Source organism: Rhyacophila brunnea, unplaced genomic scaffold (genome assembly GCF_057557595.1).
Source record: "Rhyacophila brunnea isolate RB1 unplaced genomic scaffold, BYU_Rbru_1.0 scaffold_6, whole genome shotgun sequence".
Lineage (NCBI taxonomy): Eukaryota > Metazoa > Arthropoda > Insecta > Trichoptera > Rhyacophilidae > Rhyacophila > Rhyacophila brunnea.
In genome coordinates, this window is record NW_028233276.1 from 23,725,660 (window position 1) to 23,746,417 (window position 20,758).

The 20,758-nt window shown below is 31.7% G+C and overlaps 2 protein-coding genes across 2 annotated transcripts; one reads left to right on the forward strand and one right to left on the reverse strand.

The window, feature by feature from the left end:
- Positions 1-136: 136 nt before the first annotated feature.
- Rlip (Ral interacting protein) lies at positions 137-15,280 on the reverse strand. Its single transcript, XM_085957159.1, has 10 exons — positions 15,115-15,280; positions 14,209-14,347; positions 11,015-11,216; positions 10,169-10,358; positions 6,979-7,088; positions 5,999-6,150; positions 5,165-5,333; positions 4,534-4,658; positions 2,414-2,594; positions 137-1,390 (listed from the first exon to the last, which is right to left on the reverse strand). Exons 1-10 carry the CDS (start codon positions 15,188-15,190, stop codon positions 614-616), a joined length of 2,121 nt encoding a protein of 706 aa, XP_085813285.1. The 5' UTR covers positions 15,191-15,280; the 3' UTR covers positions 137-613.
- A 292-nt stretch (positions 15,281-15,572) lies between these two features.
- bcn92 (LYR motif-containing protein bcn92) lies at positions 15,573-19,058 on the forward strand. The gene is made up of 3 exons (XM_085957161.1): positions 15,573-15,700; positions 17,697-17,817; positions 18,816-19,058. The coding sequence occupies exons 1-3, from the start codon at positions 15,612-15,614 to the stop codon at positions 18,882-18,884; spliced, it is 279 nt and encodes a 92-aa protein (XP_085813287.1). The 5' UTR covers positions 15,573-15,611; the 3' UTR covers positions 18,885-19,058.
- Positions 19,059-20,758: the final 1,700 nt, after the last annotated feature.

The window sequence follows — 20,758 nt, forward strand, 5'->3', positions numbered from 1 at the left end:
TCCGCATTTGTTGAGCTTGACGCAGAAGCAGCTGCTTTCTCAACCCCAAGGTTTTTTCTATTTATCTTTCAGGTTCCGGGGCCCTGGGCTATATGGTAAATCTGGCCACCGTACTAAATTAAAAAATGAAATGGCATTTGTCGTAAAAGTTATATATTTTTTGATAAAATTCATAAGTTTTTTTTTTTTTTTGATAAAAGACAATTTGATATAAATTTGAAAGGTCACAAAAATCATACAATTTCATCAGAAATAGAGAAAAACTTGTCGATTTTATACGAAACAATTTAGGTCATGATGTTTCCATACATTATAAGGTATATATACAAATACACGAAAAAACTAACTAGCTAATCACATAAATATAAGAACAGTTACAAATTCAAATAATAATTATGAATCAAAAAGAAAAAACTTTTTATAAGGACACCTAAGCTAAAAAAATAAATGTCACAAAAACTATAATAATAACATAATAATATAATCTATATTTAAAGAAAGTAAATAGTAACATGATAAGATTTGAGATTTTTTCATATATGATAACTTCTTAGTGCTTGATTACAGTCAGTCTAAAATTAATGGTTTAATTGTAATAACATGATAACCAACTTCAGAGTATTTCGTTCATAGCTAGCTGTATGCGAAGTTGAATACACGCTGCCCTCTCTTGAAATATTTGATACACCAACGTTAGCCTCTTCTGTTCCAGCAGAGCGTTTTCCTTCATCAGCTTAAGTCTTTCTTCGTTTTCACTATCGGTGTATGGTTGCATACAGTTTATATTATTCAATTGAGGAATATTATTTTCTTGCTTATTTTTGATAGCGATATGACTTCTCAGCTTGACAATTTCAAATCTTTCCGAGTTGATCTTGGCCTGCAGGATCGATTTCAGCTGCAGAAATTCCGCATGCTCCAGCTGAAGCCTCATGAGAACCAGTTCTTCATCGGAGAGCATCGGCTTTTCATTTTTTGTCGTAAATGATTCAGAATTCGACGAATAGATGGAGTCTGTCATTTCATTCTTCGGTTTGGCCGTATAAGATTCTGTCATATCATCAAAACTTTCAAAGTTGTCTTCGAATGTTTCAATAGGAAAGCTCGCGGACGGATCGGATTTCGCATCAGCGACGACGATAGGTTTTTCAGGAGGCACTGCAGCCGGCGGTTTTATGTCATTCACCACAATAACATTGGCAATAACTGGCACAGGGGGCTGTTGTCTATCTTCAGAATTAATCGGCACAGGTTGAACGGTGATAGTCTCTACGGATGGATTTTTATCTTGCTTTTCGTCATCAAACGTCGGTTGCCTTTCTTCGATTGAGGATTGGGTTTGCGAAGAACTTGAAGGTTCAACGGATTTCTGAACAGATCGTAGCTTTCTCTGAAAAAAAAAAGAAAAAAAAGAAATAGTAACGTATATATTATTATTACTTAACACATTTCTATTAAAAAATTAATACTATTGACTGAGGACATTTGATGGAATTTGAAATTAAATTCTAATTGATTTGAGTTTTGTACTATTCTATTTGAGTCCTTTTTGCGACATGGGTTTCGCCTTTCGGGACTATGCACACTCACCAATGGCAAATACACACTGACAACGAATACAGTTAATTCACGTTTATATAGTAATTTAATACAATAAAAGAAGGTAAACACTTTATTACCTACTAATTAAAGGATCAAGTATGAATACAAATTTTGAATATTTGAAGTGTTTGTAAAAACGCGCAGTAAATATCTCAGATACTATCAATACATTGAATAGGTAAGAGCTTTAAAATGCCATTATTTGTAAACAATGGAACTAGGTAACGTGTTGGGAATTTAACATTTCTATTAGGTAGCGGTTATCAAAGTGTGCACTATGACAAACCCCTCCCCCCCAGAGATGCCGCACCATAGGCTGTTTGAAAAATCTCAGAGAAATGAGAGTAGCTGTAGTGACCTCTCATAGGGTTAGGCAGATCATGTGTTGTTTAATAATACAACTGTTGTAAGTAAATTCCGTGGGGTTGATAATATCTTCACCAGCGGTGCTAATAAGCTATTTATGTTTATGGATATAATAATCAAGTTTTAAGTTTTTGTTTTTATCCGTCTAAAGATAGCGAAATGTAGTAGAAATAGTTATTGAATTTACATACAATTTGCGACCAAAATAGTAAAGGACAATTTAAACAGATGTCACTAGATTTAGTTTGATTCCAAGATTTAAGAAACTATGTGGTGAACAAGCTCACCCATTCTCCGCTAAATGGTATTTTTTACAACGCTGTGAAATATTTGTATGCACTAAGGGAGCTGTGAAATAAAAGAGTTTACCTTTAAGAAACCTTTTACAGACAAAAAAAATACACAACAGAGGGCGAATTGCTAAAATGATCATTTGTAGTATTACCTTCAATTGAGTAACAATCCTTTGTCCTTCCCATAATTGTTCTTCCCTCTTCTGCGTGACAAAACCCGCATGCATTTCTGCGTGTATCTGACTGAGCAATGATTCTTGTTTCCTCAATTCTTTAGAAAGTTCCTCCGCTGACTCTGGCAATTTAGTTAACACCGACAACGGTGGCACATACCTAAACACAAGCATTCAACGTTAGTTAGCACATATCTATCAGTTTACCGGGTAAAAGAACTCTTTCGATTTGCGTGTACATACATTAAAGCAGAATGAAACAGAAAAAGCACCCTATTCCTATGCCTGATGCATAGAATGTTGACGTTATATAAAACTAACTAAAACAGTATGCATAGATGACAAGTGAACGACAGATAGCAAACCAAACATGGTAACATCATCTTTTGCGATCAGAGTCGTGTCATTTTTAAAATTGCGTAAATTACTTAAATATTTTTTAACTAACATACAATGTAAACAAATGAAAACTGAACAATATAAATTGAATACTCATAAATTAATAATACAAACCTAAAATAATTTAATGATTAGTTTATCAGGGTTTTAATTTAAATACATGCACCGCGGATAGAATATAGTTTGTATTAAATGCTTGCAAATTATTTATTCCTTTTTGGTCTATATTTGCATAAATAATTGGTCTTTATACTATTTCTGTTTACAAAACATAATTATTAGATAGCTGTCAGGTTTGTTTTTAATTTTTTGCCACCAGCATTGTCACCTGAGCCGCCTGAATGTGCAATATGTTAATTATTAGTCACTAATTGCTATCAATAAGAAAATCTGTTGACTAAAGATTAAGGCGATTTATTTAAATAAGTACCATTTACTATGCATACTAGCATATCATTAGAAAAAAAATAGATTATTGATGAACACAAAAGAATAAGCAACAAATACCATACAGTTTAAGTTTATAATAAATGTAGTTATAAGATTTAAATATAATATGTTTGAAAATATTGCACAAATTTATGATGTTTTCATTACAAATATGACTTTTAGTAAATGATATTGAAAGCATCGAACATTATAAATATAAAATATACCTTTCAATGAAAGAATTAAAAAATTCTGCAATAGTATTTCTTTTTTTCTTTGGTTTAATTCGAGGAAAACTTGACATTTTAAAAATGTATTATTATTATGTTACTTATGCGCAAATCACAATTATTATTACATGACGTTACTAACATAATGACATGTTTCAGGAAGAGAATGTTTTATGGACAATATTTGCGTAAAAGTCAGACATTTATGGAAAAATAAGCGCCAAAATGTTACTTTTATTGTAAATACTTTTTTGTAAGTAAATTATTTTAACAATTTAAAATGTTATTTGGTATGTTATTAGTACCTATTTTGGCTAACAAAAAAAATGCAGTGTTACAATATATTTAAAAAATTATGATAATTGCGAAATAATACAGTGAGTTTATAACACTTTAAAATTTTATGTGAAAATACATACCTATCTATACATTCAGGTACTTTTTACAAAAAAAAGATATAATTATAGATTTTAATAGATATGTTGATTTTTTAAATCTTTTCTACAGATATCTACAGATAGTCACAAATCATATATTATAATAATTTCAGAAATTAAAATAAATAGCTTATAGCCGTTATCATGAATATACTTTTTTTTAATCCCTCATCTAAGAATCTGTGAGTTTTTGAGTCTTTTCCTCTTGATTTTGAATCTTGATTGCTAACAAGAATAAAATTAAAATAAGAGTATTCACAAATAATATAAAATATATTACAGCCCTTTTGGATTTTAGAAGCCTCTATCTTAATAATACATACATCTTTATCATTGTGCAAACAATCTAAGCATGCACAAAAGTAATAAACAAACACATGATAGTATCAGTCGTGGCGTGTGCTTATGGTATTATGGTTCATTTTAAACATTCTTAAAAATATCGTAGTCCAATCTAATACAATCGGCAATTTGAAAATCTGAATTCTATGGCAACATAATACGTATGTGAATAATAATATGAGATCTATATGGGATCCTAACATGCTAACTTTAATTTTGCAGTGTTGACAATCATACAATATAAAAAAAAATAACAACTCACTTTGATAAATTTACATCAGGAAACAGCAATTTAGAATTAACTACCAGCAATGTCAGTAGACTTGTCGACATATTCAAAGTTGGTCCTAAGAGTGTCCCAATAGTCTGAATATTCAAACGGTTTGCCTAGAAAATCAAGAAAATGGAAGTCAGTCGCTTGCCCAAATCATTATGCTCTGGAGAATACACACTGAAAAGACAACATTAAAGTTGGTCCATTCACAAAATTGCAATCTATTAGCCACCATATTATTAGTTTATCTTTACTTTTCTGAATAAGCAATTGAGATTTCATTCGGTCTCATGTATCAATTTTTTTTTGTGCTACATATTTATAAATTACAAAATTATTAGAATTAGAGCTTTTAAAGAATTTACAGTTAGTTATAAATACCAATTCTAAAAATAATACAGTATAACCTCGATTATCCAGACTAATTGATGATAATGATAGTGCGGATATCATAAATCTGGACGATCGAAAAAATAATAAAACATCTATTTTACTTCCAACATTATATGTATGTTATAATCATACAAAACAGACAAATCCAGATAACTGAGGTTCTACTGTAGTATAAATTCAATCTGCAAGCTGAATGACGGAATAAATAGTAATTTCGACAATATACCTTTTCATTAGCTAGGACACTTGATATATGCGCAATGAGCCAACCTAAAAGTGCTCTGTGACTCGAAGGCAGTTGAGATATAAGTGGCGAAAGGGTTGCGGGAGATTGACTAGCAAACTCTTCAAACTGAGAGCACAGCTCAGTTGTTAATACAGGCTCGGGCAATTCTCTGGAATGGGAAATATATACATTAAACTATTTTCAATTCAATGAATAACACACAAAGTTTATAATACTCACCATTGGATATACATAATTTGAAACACCTCAAAAACATAGTTGTATTTATTAGTATTTTAGTATTATGTAACATTAGTAAAAAATGTGTTATTCAAATTCCGCTAACATTAGCAACCATCTTCTATAATTTTAAAATCAACGTGACTCTTACATGGAAATCTTGATCCTAACACCATCAATGATCAAGGTTAGTACCTATCATTAATATCTCAATCTAAAATTAAAAGATATGGTAGCCAAAATTAGCAGAAATTGAATAACACCTTAATTATATAAATTTCAGTGATTAATGATTGCCTCGATAACTTAACTGGTAAAGCACCCTGATTGCGATGGTTGTGAGTTCAAATTCCATTAGGTGCAAATATTGTAAATAGCGGTGGATAATATATAAAATTGTTTTCATTGAACTATTAATACAAATTGCAGATGGTGTTGATTAGTTTTTGAAATTCAATTAAGCCTTGGCTAAGCCAAACCATAGAGTGATTCGATAGTATATTTCCTATATTTATTTCTTCTTCTTCTTCAAAGAGGTTCAATTATCGGTGTCCATATATTTGGAAACAAGATATATACTAAATATTTTCTTACGTTATGAATAATTTCAACAGGGCGCATGCAGTTGGGACTTCATAGTCTTTCTCTATGACCGGCTCTCTGTCATTATATAGTTTCCTCAATACAAGGACTCTTTGCTTCGGAGGTTCTACCCTGTAGATGGATTCTGATTGTAGTCCATGAGTCTGTTTAGTAAAAAAAAAAATTACAAAAAATTCAAAAGAAAAATAAAACAATGTAAAATTTGATGCTTACATTAAATAAAGTACAGACTAACAAAACTGAAATGTTCATGATTATGTTATAGCATGTCCTCTCGCTGATATTTTTCTATTTACATAAATAAATAGTCAAAAATTATTCAGATCTGATCGACCAAATGGACAACAAAGAGGAATAATATCTACATACTGAAAGAAATAAACATGAAAGGCCAGATTTCTAAAATATGTCTCCAAAGACATCTTTAGTTATTAGTCCACATAGCCAGAAGGGAAAAGTATTACACCATCAGTGAAAACATTGATAGTATGACCAAGTGAAGAACGCAAAGAAGCCTTCGTAAGGACAGAGGTTAATTATTATGCAATTAATCAAATGAACCCTTTCTATGTTTTCTTTTGGAAAATGTGGAATATGAATACAACAGTTAAGTAATGTAAAAAATTGTATTACCATAAATACAATTTTATCTGGACTCTTCTAACATTAACAATAATCTTGAAAATCAAATAAAAGAAAGAGTCGATTGTCAAGCAATGAATAAAATGTCTTTTCAGACTTCTGTCTAAAAAAATCTCAAACAGAGATACAACCAAGAAGAAGAATAAAAAAAATTAACAGATGACAGTAGTAACTTGGATTTCAGGATGTATTCTAACCAATTTAAGATGTCAATATGTAATATCTTATCTGTTATCAAATAAAATACCACTAATCCGTGTAATATTGCAATAATTTTATTGGTAAGGAGTCTTCAATATTATTATCAGTTAAAATTAGCAAGAGCTTACCTGTAGATAATCAATGCAATCTCTGACAATGAGTGGTAAATTCGTGTCATCATGACACCTCGATCTTTCAACTGCCAATCCGAGTGAGACGCCAAAAATTGGCTGGGCAACTAAAACCAAAGATTATGATACATAATTGATATGAAATATTATTAAACAGAGCTTCAAATTATTCGGTTAGTATATATATGCAAGAATAGCAAGTACTTTATTAAAATAGTGGCAGATATTTAATTTAAACAGCAAGTAAAAAAATATTGTTGGTAACACAAGGGTCACTCGAGTGACCACACAAAAATATGAAACAGCCATTTTTTAATTATTTTTCTATTGGAGGTCAAACTTAACTATTAGTTTAATTAGTATTTCCAAACAAAAAGAGATCCAAAAAAGGTTGGAGTTGCATATTTTTATTGCAGTGTTATTAAAAACCCAAGGTAGGCAAGTATGTCCATTGCATTATTTTTAGAATAAATTCAATGCTTGTGCATTGGAGTAATAAGGCAAGCAATATCTTATTTATATTGTCTTCGAGGGGTCCTAATTTTCATTATTTCTGTTTCACCATGCGCTTATCAAAAATAAAGATTTTGCTCATCGACGATGTAAAGTAAAGGTGTTTCAATTGAGATATATGCTACATTGAGACAATTGTACACTGAGATTCATTTACAAAACTTCAATAGATTTTTTTTTTAAATTAGGCAATACTTAGTTTAAAATTTTAAGGATTTTTTTTCACACAATCTCCATAATATTAATTTATAGTAGAATACATTGTTGATCAATTAATACTTCAATCATTGAGTTTAAAGACCATACGATTAAGATTATTCGCATTTCCTGTGTGAAATGTTCTTTTAGTTGTTTTTACCTTTGCGAACTTCTTAGTTGGTCTTCTATTAATAAATGTTATCATAAATAGTTTGTTCGAACCAAATATTCATGAATGTTGCATGCGAGCATAGACTAATATGCTTTATATGCGAGGATGGTAACCCTAAAATGCTTGAATATTTTTTACTTCTCATACTATCAAAATAATAATGGATATGTGTTTTATTCATTGGCCCGTGTCATTTAAATAATGATTAGGTATTTATTTTTACAACTGATTTTTGAATATTATTACGTGCTGAAACAATATTTTACATTCAACATTAAATCTGGCGGGGTTATACCGATACTTTGAAATAAATACTAACCATTTAATTACAATTCTGACCATTGATATTAAAAATTTAAAATTAAACAAAAAATATATAAACAATATACAATAGAACCTCAATTTTCAATTTTCTATATTTCTCTATGATCATTGTATCGTCATCAATCAGTAAGAGGCATGGATGAATGGTGAAATTTTCTAATGGCTTAATTATACCAGCAGAAGCGCAGATCCAACAAGTCGTTACTAGGGATTCCAATCCCAGGATCCCAAGGTATTTTTGATACATATGAATCCCGAGATTGGTAAACATAATCCCGAAACTTTCGGGATTGATTTTTTATCAATTTTTATGAAAAATAAAATAAAAAATGAAACGATAACAGAGAAAATACTTTTAATAACAAATAACTACATTAGAAATAAACTGAGTTTGGATGAAGTTTGATTTATGACCTATGTGTAAGTTGTCAATTCGTTTTATTTTTTCACATAAATTAATAAAAATGAGTAAGATTGGAAAAAAACAATGCTTCGCACTTTTAACAAAGTAATTCCACCATGATCTCATACGTTTCACGGCAGTTTCATATTTGGCTGACTAATTAGATTTATTAAGCGGAAAGGCCATACAGTATACACCATGATTTGCTTTAGTATTTTAAATCTCGCTAACCCATTCATTAAGTCTTTACTATCAGAAAGACAATCTCATATTAAATTCACATTATTATTTATATTACAATATTATTTACTCCATTAAACTTATGTATTTCCAAGATTGAACGTACACAATATTAACAATAAATGTCTTAAATAGTATAAATTATACTAGGTTTATTTTTGACCGATTTTATCGATGTTATTTGTATATTATATAAAAATTTTATATTAACTATGGAAAAAAATGCCAATCTCGGGATTGTCAAATTGTGATCCCGAAATCCCGGGATCAAAATTTTGACTCGGAATTGTATTCCCTAGTCGTGACCAATCGTCTATACACAATAAGCAATTACCAGGAAACTCAGAAATAATGGGAACTTAAATACCTAACGGGTAAAGAGTAGCAGACAACCGATCGCGAGTGCGGAAGAATATAAGATAAACTTAAACACGTGTCAAGAATACGTCATACGTCGAATACTGACAACTGCTTTCATGACGATCATTTAATATTGGTGTATTACACACACTATTGCATGTCCATAACGCGTGGTTCATTTTCGTAGGATACTCACACATTCAAAACCCTGCATCAAAATGCATTGTGTATTGAATATAGCTTATCGGAATTCTATATATTATCTGTTCTGTGGCAATCAGACACAATGATTCGATCGTGTTGAACCTTGCTTATGATTGGTTTAAAATCAACATAGTGTTGCTATTGTTGAAAGTATAGGTTGACTAAAAACTATTTCTTCGTTTGATTGGTGGCTAGACTGAACAGTTTTCCTTCGCATTTTTATGTCAAAACTCAGCTGTCAAAGATCGGCATGGTTTTACAAAAAACCTTATTAAAGGAATAACCCTAATTAAGTGTATTAATTCAACGAGAAGTGAGTCCTTGGCGCTAGTCCACACTGTTCGATTTTTAGCCATCTTGTTATTTGATGGTATTTGAAAGAGTCGAAAGAGAGATGTGACGTTTGACTGTAGAATTCAGAACGGTGACGCGACTCGCAAAGCGGGCAGTAACAATGGATATTTTCGCACATTCTCGGCAATTTTCGGTAGGTGAATCGTGCCTGAGAAATAGAAATTGTTCCAATTTTCTCACGATTCCAGAAAAGTGACTTTTAACCATAGATAATAAGCTCTTCGCAATCGTGGCAGACGGTCGGGCCAGACGGAATCTGCCAATGTAATTTGAGCATAAGATGGGTATAAAAAAAAGTTTATTCAGAAAGTATGTAATATTTTTTTTTTCAATTATATCCGAACTGCCTTCATCCTCAAATAATCTGGATAATTGATGCTTCACTGTACTTATATAATTATCACTAATTACATACATACCTCCTAATGTAAATATTTCTTCAAAGGGGATTCCTGCAGCTATGGTGGTGTGTTGTTTACTATTTTTTCTTTCTTTTTTATCCTTGTCCTTTTCTTTCAATTTATCTTTATCCTTTTCTTTACCTTTGTCCTTTTCCTTATCTTTTACTTTCTCTTTTGATTCTTTCATCTTCATTTTTTCTTCTTTTTCCTAAAATCATAACAGACTACGGTTAAATCTTACAATAGTTTAATATTACAAAAGACGACTGCCAAAAAAATAATGAAATTTGGAAAGCGCTTCAGAGAGAATTGTAAAAGCCACTAGTTAACTTTGTCGAAATTATATAGGACACCCATAGCTTAGTGGTCAGAGCACATGGGCACGAAATCCAGGGAGGAGGGAGAGTTTGAATCTTCCTGGGTGTCATATTTTTTTCAAAAAGATTTTTTCTAGTGGTTATTTATTTCTCTGAGGTGTTTTCAAATTATGTACTTACAATAGTATTTCTAAATCAAGCATAAATCCTCAATAAGCATTAATCTAAGTTATCAATGAGATAAAGCGAAATGACATCCACTTATTATATTATTATGGGTCGAGTGCTTCCACATTAGCAGAAAGCAAAACCAATTCATTCTAATTATTGTTCAGTAGAAATTTAATAAAAGCACATACTACAATGTTTCAAGTCAGATTATTCAATTAAATATGACTTTCGCCATTTTAACATTATACATAACATAACCATCGATTATAAGAAAATATAACGACATAATGTCAATCATTGTAATTTAATGAATAATTACTGTTCCCGATCATAATACAATTCGATTGACCATTGAGATTATTATGAAGATACAAACCTTTTCACGTTTTTCTTTTTCTTTCCTTAACTTTTCTTTCTTCTTCTCGCGTTCTAAGTGTTCTTTTTCCTTTTCTTTTTCCTTCTCTTTTTCTTTTACCTCTTTATCCCCCACTTTTTCTTTGTCTCGAGATTTTTCCCTCTTTTCTTTACTTTTGGACGGAAATTTAAACGCCTTAGTTTTTTTTGATTTTGAAGGACTTCTGTAAACAAGAAGAAAGCACGAAACGCCTTTAGAAAAATTGTACAAATAAATCAATATCAACAATTTTAACATACATCAATCATCATAAAATAAAATATTCTAAGATCATTTTGTCATTATAACCAGGAGTGAACATTCGCTGCCTCAAACAGACTCTTCCTCCTCCGTATCCAGTTATCAGGCTCAAATCGCTCGCAAATCTTTCTGGATACCACAACCCACCAAAGCCATGGTCATCTCTCACCTCTCTTTGTTTTCTTTCTAGTCCACTAAACAAGAAGCGCTTTAGGCGGCCAGATCATCACAGGCATTGGGTTTTGATAAATCTGATGACGTTAGGTATATTGAAGATTTTATAGAGCTAAAGATAGCTCCGATGGTATCAGACACATGAAACGGAATCAGCATGCGAAAATTGGTCAATTAACAATATTATCAGTTACATTAACGCACATAATAATACAAAATGGTGTCATTATGGTGTACAAATATTTCAAATATTAATTTTATTATACATGCTAAATGCTTATTCGAACTTTGAAAAATTTGACTGCATATCTAGTAAAAACGTTGACATAAAACGTTACTTTTCTTGATCATTCGGTATATACTCACTGAATACATATATTTTTTTGCATAAAATGATAATGAAATATTATCAAGCCATTAATAATTACACTCTAAATATTTAAAAAATCCAAATGAAAACAATTTTTCCTCGTCCTAATTGATTAAAAACATTTTATGATATTCTCTTGGGTCATTTGTTATGATAAGGTCTGTCAACATATTATTTACATATTGACCACATGTTTCATGTTTTTGAAGTTTCATGGCTATGATTAAATATTACAAATAAAATAGAAGAGATACTTCCTGAAAAGACACTATTTTGATGCATTGATTCATATTTGGGGATGGGGGCAAAACGGTTACATGTAAATTGTACATTTCACCGTAGCACAGTTCGCCGTGAGCTTTCTTATCGGAAAGAGATGACTGTATAATATACGGTCTCCAATTTTATTAGATTCAATATGAACATTAATTCAATTTTCATAGCGAATTTTGGCAAAATTCATAAATTCAAGAATAACCTAACCTAACTTAGCCTAACCTAACCCAACAAATAGCCCAGTATATCGGCTATTTTCAAAATTTGTTTGCCGCTAGCTTCCTGTAAACCGACAAGAACCGTGTTTTATTTTGACATGAATTTATCTCAGTACTATACGACCAAAAGAGGTTGGACGGTCTTTAATATACGACCATAATATATTTAACTGCATATGTACAAGTTTCCGGACACGGCGCTCAACAACTATCAGATGAGCACATTATATCACAAATCAACATAACATAATATCGTCACTGTTCTGGCAGAAGACACTAATTCGAAAAAATGACATATTGAGTTAGTACCAAAATGTTCCTTATTTCAAACTTTACCGTCTGGAAACCTTCTTAATAAATAAACAGTCTTTATTTTAAAGTCATCCTTTTTACGATTACTTAATAAACTCACATTATAGACCATTATTTCAAACATTTTAACAACTTCAAAGTCAAATTACTCAAAACTAGTATTCTCTAGTTAGTGTGTTCTGCCAGAACAGAGACGATATTATCATCGGTGTAATTGCAATAGCGAGAATGACCCGGATTTAAATAAATACTAGGAACCGTGAATACTACTTGCTGTAAAAAATTCACATATAAACTATAATGTGAAGTGACGAAAAACTTGTTACTATATGGGTTTGCTTCCACGTAATTTCACATGTAAGTGGCGTTCAAATTTTGCAATATATGTGCTATGTTGCTTGGTAAGGAAAATGGCGACAATTGAATTTTAAGTCAAAGCACCCATTAGGGTTGAGGAATATTTTGTGATCCATACACCATTTGTGAACACCGTGCAGCAGTGACGAAGACTCCATTATTCAAAGCCTATCTTTTTAACAAAAATAGTTTTTATTTGCCTATTAACATATTTAAATAATAACTTCATTATTTTATATTCTACAAAAAAAAATATAATTTGCCGAAGATATATTAAGTCTGCCAAGTCTGTAGGTATATATTATAAATTGATTGTCGACTTGATAAACCATATGGAACATAGCAACTCCACCAATACGTAACGAACTATAACACAATCTAACAAAGGCTTGCAATTAATTTGGTACATTTCACTCATGCAACAAACACATCAACACGATTACACATAGGCGGCTCTCGTGGTGCAGTTGGTAAGGCGCTCGCCTTCCACCCGAGAGTTCCTGGGTTCGATTCCCAGTCATGACAAAAACATTTATGTGTTTTTCTCAAAGCCTGGGTGTTTGTGATTGTTCAAAATTACTAACAACCACCTTGTACGAAAAAGCAAGGACATGGTTATTAATAATTCTAAAAAAAAAAAAAAAAACACGATTACACATGTATTGTAAAAAATACACACACACAATGTCAAAACCTGACACTATAAGGGGTATGAAAACGTGACATGTTTAGAGTGATGTATTTTTGTATATATTCATTAATTTTTCACACTGGATTCGATGCAAAACAGTCTTTTCAACAAAACGCTGAACTACCGAGTTCAAAAAATGACGGTTGGGCATTACTTTTTTATATAATATTCATCTAAGTATTTTAAAAAGGTAACATAAAATATTTTTTGTTAGGTAAAATACTGAAAACGTCTATCCTAGAACTTTTTTTCAGTTACCTACCACAGCCTACCTTCAACAGACACCCTTTGCCACCGCCGTGCTACAAAAAAAAGGATTTGTCCTCAATTCTAACTTGACGACTACAAGGCGTTAAAATTTTACCTACCCAGTGGGATTTGAACTCAAATTCTCCAGCAAATCTACAGAGCACAACCCGGAACTAAACTCTGACTATCGATAAATCATTTAATCTTGTGTAAAATTATAATACAACGTTATCATATGAGTAACGACTAATAAGTAAAATTGAATTACTTAGTTTCCGCATCCTCCTCAGGGGAACTTTCACCAGCTAAGGCGGCATACCCTCGGTCTTTCTTCGATTCCTTTTTATCTTTTCTCCTCCCGATGAGTAAATCTTTTTTGCTTGGTTTTTCATGATCGCCATCACTATCTGTAAGTATTAATTGAGTCAGATTTTACTTGAAAGAATTCCATTTGATAATAGTAAAATAATTAATTTGAATTATAATTCTGCGATCTGGTTGTTATTTCGGCTTTTATACGATTATCAAGTATGACTTATATATTTTGGCTGCTACATCATAGGAGTCATTTAAGGAACTATAAATCCTCATGACCTTTCACATACATACATCTACAACCCACCACTACTTACTGTCTAAATACAGCATTATGGTGAATCAACCAAATGCTTTACTGTATCTTCGTGAAGTCGAAATAACAATAGTCTCCATGACCAACTAATAGAATAATAGTTCAAATTAAATAATTAATTATTATTGGTCTATTATATTATGTGGAATCAATGTAAAACAGTCATAAAAAATAAGGAATTCTTAATAACATAATGTAGTATTCAACTATTATCAAATGGCAATTGACTCTTATGACACGATAACTTAACTATACAAAATCTCTTGAAGTAGGTACCTATACTGTAAAATGTAGGTAGATAAATCTTTTATGCCTAAATGATGCCGATTGTTGAATAATTGAAATAAGTTTTAAAAATTTATGGGCATTGTAAAAGATTATTTCATAAAAGCAGATATGGACGTCAATAGAAATGAGGAGTGAAGATTATGGCAAGTGATTATATTGAATATTGAAATAGATAAATTATACCTAATAAGCGTAATTTAATAGCTGTAGTTAACACATGACAATTTTCCAATTAGTATAAGGTTAATCACTTACAATCACTATCGTTGCTTCTTCTTCCCGACTCTGAATTGTAGAGGCCAGGGAAACCTTCCTCGGGATCAAAATCCATCTAATATTGGCGATTTCTCCAGTGTTTATTATAATAATGTATAACTGACATATCTGTCAAATTCTTCAATAGGTTCACAACTACTAGTACGAAAATAGTAGAAATCAGTGCTGCCAATTATTAATTATTGTCATTGTCAAAACAATGTAGCCCGGTGGAGAAAAAAGATTGGGCTATTTTGAAACAAAATATTTCAATCATTATTTTCAAGAGTGTAAAAAGTCTGACTTGTATGCCAAGAGAGCACAGGCATAAAAATGAAATTTATTAGGTAACTAAGAATTTATCCCATTACAATAGAAGTATATATCCCCAAATTTCATTATTTACGTTTTAGGGAATTCTCTTTTACAACATTGGAATTTTTTGTCCATACTGGCAACTATAGTGATAACTGTCAATCTGTCACATAAATAAAAAAATGGCCTCCGCCGGTGCAAAATTGCAAATTCTGTCAACTTACAAACATCTTTTACGGGAATCTGGAAAATTCTCATCATACAATTTTCGGTAAATGAAACAATTAACTTTTCCCATATATATAATATATACAATACGGTTATTTAACAATCATTTCATATGGATTAATATACTGATATTATGATCAGTTGCCTCTCGAAATGTGCAAATTATTTTGTCATTTTACACTAACTATGAAAGTGAATAAGATATTGGCTTCATTTATGTTTATTTGCGTCGTCAACTTTGATATTGATATTGTGCCTGCAACTGAGATACATGCTAATTAGTAATCACGTATGTGCATTGTAATAATTCACATATTGAAGGTTAGGTGAACAGTTTTAAACGATGATTATGAATAAATTATTTGGTAAATGTGCCGCAGATGCCGTCATGAGATTTTATAACTTTCTTTTTAGACCAAACCTAACCTAACTTAACCTACCCCAACCTAATATTACCTTATATAATCTTAGTTTGTGATAATGATGTATCAAAATGTATGAAAATTTCAAATTTTAAATTAACAATTATTGGATCGAAAAGCCTATGCGCCGATAGAAAAAGGTATTTATTATAATTGTCTACATGGAATAAACTGTTTTCGTAAAAAAATATATATAAAAGCTCATGACGGCATCTGCGGCACAATTACCAATTATTTTTAATAAGTACACAATACCTACTAGAAATACATTTGTAGATATTAAAATCTACATTATTATCATCTAAAAACATTATTCTCACCATCAAACATAAAAGATACCAATTAAAATACACAGGCATTTAAGAAGAGAATGAAGCAATCTTTACTCTAATTTTATATTGCATGTCTGGGCAAAAAATCTGGATGTGCAATGTAAAAATATTGCGGTAATATAGATAGGTATAATGAATAAGTATAGAATTGAGATGACATAAAGTTAATAGGATAGACAGTAATTGCCTTCTAAAGTTTGATTTTCGTACGAAATAGTACAATTTTGTAAAAAAAAATATGCCTACGAATTTATTTCCAATTCACACACTTTATTCAGATTTTCAACTTGATTGATAGCTCTAGCTAGCGGCAATCAATATCTTATGTGCGCTCTCTAAGAGCCGAGCCACACCGGGCGACTCTGGTCTCGAGACCAGTCGCGCGACTGGTCTTCCTGGGCGATCTACTCGAGCGACTTGTAGGTGACCAGAGAGAGCAGCCAATAAATAATAATAATAATGAATGTACGTACCTACGCAATTATGCAAACAATACGTTCTCTCCGCGCGTGGCAACCGGGAGGCAGCCAATAATCCGCTCACGCGCTCACTTTTAAGATGGACGTCGAAGACGTTGCACTCGTGCTGTATTTGCGGCATAAAAGATTCTTGGAAAAGAAAAAGAAAAAAAGGATCTGGACTCATCCTTTCGTCGCAGCTCGCTTTCTGTCTGCAGTGTTTATCACGTTGTATGATGATTTAAGAAAATACCCAGGCAAATTCTTCAACTACGTTAGAATGTCGATATCATCATTTGATTAATTATTGACTGTGTGCAAGAATGACCTAACCAAACAAGATACTATCCTACGGAAGTCCAAGTCCCGTTTGTATCTCTATAATGAACATATCCGAATCGAACGCCATGGCTGATAATGAATGTACACGCAAGTTATGCAAAAAATACGTCCTCTCCGCGGCGTAGCCCAGTATGGCAGCACTCAATACATAGCTATATGTTTTCATACATCGCTACCGGTCGCCCGACCAGAGAGACTGCGAGACCAGACCGAGCGCAAGAACGTGATTTTACTGATCGCCCGACTTTATTGCTTGCGCGACTACTGGGCGACCAGGTGTGGCATGTTCCACATAACTGCATGCATCGGTCTGGTCTCGGCGACTGGTCTGGCGACCAGAGTCGCCCGGTGTGGCTCGGCTCTAAAAACCAGTGTGCACATCAGACTACGGCCACTTGTATGAAGCCTTAGTCAATAGAATGTTGACTACCTTTGGGACTTTAAATAAACAATAATACGCAAATTAAAATATCCATTTTTTTTAGAATGTATGCCATACGGAGAATACGTGATGCCTTCAAAGAAAATAAAACTCTAAATGAAGCTGAGAAAATCAGCCAACAGTTAGAATACGCAAAAAAAAATATAGATGTTATAAAAAGACAGGTTAGTACCTACCGATTTTTTACAAAATAGTCACTATTTGTTCACTTGTTAATATGGCTTGTGATTTTTGCTGCACATTTTGTGCAAATTAGTGGCCATGGGTTCATTCAGCATTTTCCGTGGAAACAAAAGCCGCGTCGCCACGATCCAAGTACAGTTGGACCGAGCGCCATCCAAGCGCACTCGTACGGGACATCTTCATACAAATGACTTCTATCCAAGCTACTTGGACCGCGTCCTACTCATCCAAGCTAGCTTGGATTGGAATAATTAGTATGAAGATGTCTCATATGAGTGCGCTCGGTCCAAGTCAACTTGTATCGTATTTGGACCGTGTCAATGCGGCTTAAGCAAAATTAAAAAAATAGAAATTCAAAAATTTGTAATTTATTCTGTAGATTTCTCTGAACGCTTAAAATATCTAGAAACAGAGGAGTCTTATGTTAACGAAAAAGGTACATCAGAGATGTGCAGGATCCTTACGCAAGATGCAAGGAATCTGAATTTCGATTAAAACAGTCAGCGGCCCGCGAATTGACGATAGACATCTCACTCTGAACACATGCGATCAGCGTATTCCTTTCCTCAAATTCACCGCACATCATCACTGAATTATTATATATCACTGATCCATTACGTACATTTCGCATACTTGTATGGGAATTAAAAAATATTTTAATAATAACGAGAAATCAATTGAACCTATAATAATAGCGGAACTCGATGTGACATCACTAATTCAGACTTTTGTAGCTGTTTTTGGACTATGCATGTTATATTGACGTTATTTCGATTTAATGTAACTTGACATTCTGTTCATCTCAGGCTAAATTCTCAATTTAAGCGAGACAATAATAATTGATGTTCTACTTCTGTAAATATTGATTTTTATATGAACCTCATAATTTGTATTTTACACATTTGAAGCAATACAGTTTTTTTATAATATAATGATGTTGACAAGTGAAAATTTTTAATTTGTGTTATTTATTTTTCAGGTTTTAATCGGACAGTTATACTCATCAGACAAATTGATAATAGAGCGAGAACCGGCTTCTGAAAAATAGTGATATAATCAAATAATGAAATCCTTTAAAGAAATTATTATTCACTGGATGAATCCTTCATAGTTTTGTAGATTATGAATATTTTTTTACAAGAAAACTGCTGTTTTATTGATTTTAATAGATATCCACATTCGTCTTTTCTGTTGCTCAAAGTAATAATAAAATGGATTATTATAAGAATATTATATTATTAGAATATGTGTATAAAGAAATTATGTTTGAAAGGCTCATATTTAAAAATACAAACATTATTCCACATATCACTTGACAAGTCTTTTAAGAAAGATGTAACTGATAACACAATAATGTAATAGAGTGAAGAGCGTGTGAAATATTTCCCTAAAAACTTGGTTTTTATAAAATAGTTTTTAATGGTTGATATCTATTTTTAATGATTCGTTTCATTCCTAACGTTTATACTAATTTAAGACTGGTGTGAAATCTAATGAAAATAAAATTATTGTCATTTAAACGTTTATTCTTCTAGTGAAATGGTAATCACATATATAGAGTAAATTCTCGATTATCCAGACTATTTGGCATTAATTCAGTTTGAATATTTGAAAAAAATTAAATATTTAATTCTGGAATAAACTTTTTCCAAGCCATTGTTTGAAGATTTCACCATTCATCCATGCACTTTTCTGGTGATAACTGTAATGATAGTCAAAGATCCATAAGATAATCAAGGTTCTAGTTTATAGATGAGAGTGTATGTCACTATATCCTTATCAATTCATAACAGATAATTTGTACCAATCATATTTATCTTGAAATGCCATTAATTGTTTGTTTACTTTTATAGTACATAATTTAGAATTATATCTATTCACCTTGCATGCTTATTTAGCACGGTGTCACAAAATCTATAACTGTATTTATATAGTAGAGGCGTATTGCTGAAAAAAGCTTGCTTGTTACACTGATAGTATGAAATATATTTATTCAAATCATATTTTCAATATATATATATTTTTTATTATATATATATAATATATAAGTCAGTAGTATCCAATATATATAACTTTGGAAACAACTCATAGTTTTGTAAATAAACAGGTATAAATAATAATAAAAACTGTTATAAGTATACCAAATTATGATTTTTCATTTATTCATATTTGTTTATAGTTAAATCCCCATTTAGTTCATTTATATTAGCTTATCACTGCTGACATTATATTTAAATTGGCCGCCGTGTCGAGACTTAATGTTAGTTATTGAAAACATGTTGAGTCATGGTTCTGTGGAACGAGTAAAAAGGATTGCCAAAAAAATGTTGTTTTTGAAACTAAGTTTTGTTTAGTGCATTCATTAGAGTGGATTTTTTTGATCTGCGCCTGCGCAGTAGAACGATAGTGGCGAACCTGCCGACTAAAAAACGAACTATAGGTACTCATTTTGAGGTTAACCTATTTTCTCTATCTGCCAAATAGTACCATAAAATGACAACATCGCGTCTCGCTTACTCTTGAAGAATGAGGTTGGAGAAACAGTCGGCACTTCCGCGTGTAAACAGATATTGGCCACCATAGTTTAAAATACGCACTATTGCTGCCAGTAAATCCATGTGTACAGGCGCTATAAGTTTTGTTGGTACAGTTTGGTTATGAGGAATACAGCGGAAAACACATTTTGAAAATACCCGATATACTGGATTATTTGTTAATTTGGGTTAGGTTAGGTTAACAAATAATCCAGTATATCGGCTATTTTCAAAATGTATTTGCCGCTGTATTCCTCATAACCGAACTGTACCGTTTTGTTTAGTGCATTTAACAGTTTATTGACTACTAAAATTTCAAACTGATTTTTCAACTATAATTTGTTTTCAGGGCAGGGTGTACAGTGGTGAAAATTAAATGAATATTTAA

Coding starts and splice junctions, on each gene's coding strand:
- Rlip (XM_085957159.1), bottom strand. CDS start 15,190: ATGGATTTTGATCCCGAGGAAGGTTTCCCTGGCCTCTACAATTCAGAG. Junction 2,595..4,533: donor CCTGATGTAAATTTATCAAA/GTGAGTTGTTAT, acceptor GCTTGTGTTTAG/GTATGTGCCACCGTTGTCGG. Junction 1,391..2,413: donor GGATTGTTACTCAATTGAAG/GTAATACTACAA, acceptor TTTTTTTTTCAG/AGAAAGCTACGATCTGTTCA.
- bcn92 (XM_085957161.1), top strand. CDS start 15,612: ATGGCCTCCGCCGGTGCAAAATTGCAAATTCTGTCAACTTACAAACAT. Junction 15,701..17,696: donor TTCTCATCATACAATTTTCG/GTAAATGAAACA, acceptor CATTTTTTTTAG/AATGTATGCCATACGGAGAA. Junction 17,818..18,815: donor TAGATGTTATAAAAAGACAG/GTTAGTACCTAC, acceptor TTTATTTTTCAG/GTTTTAATCGGACAGTTATA.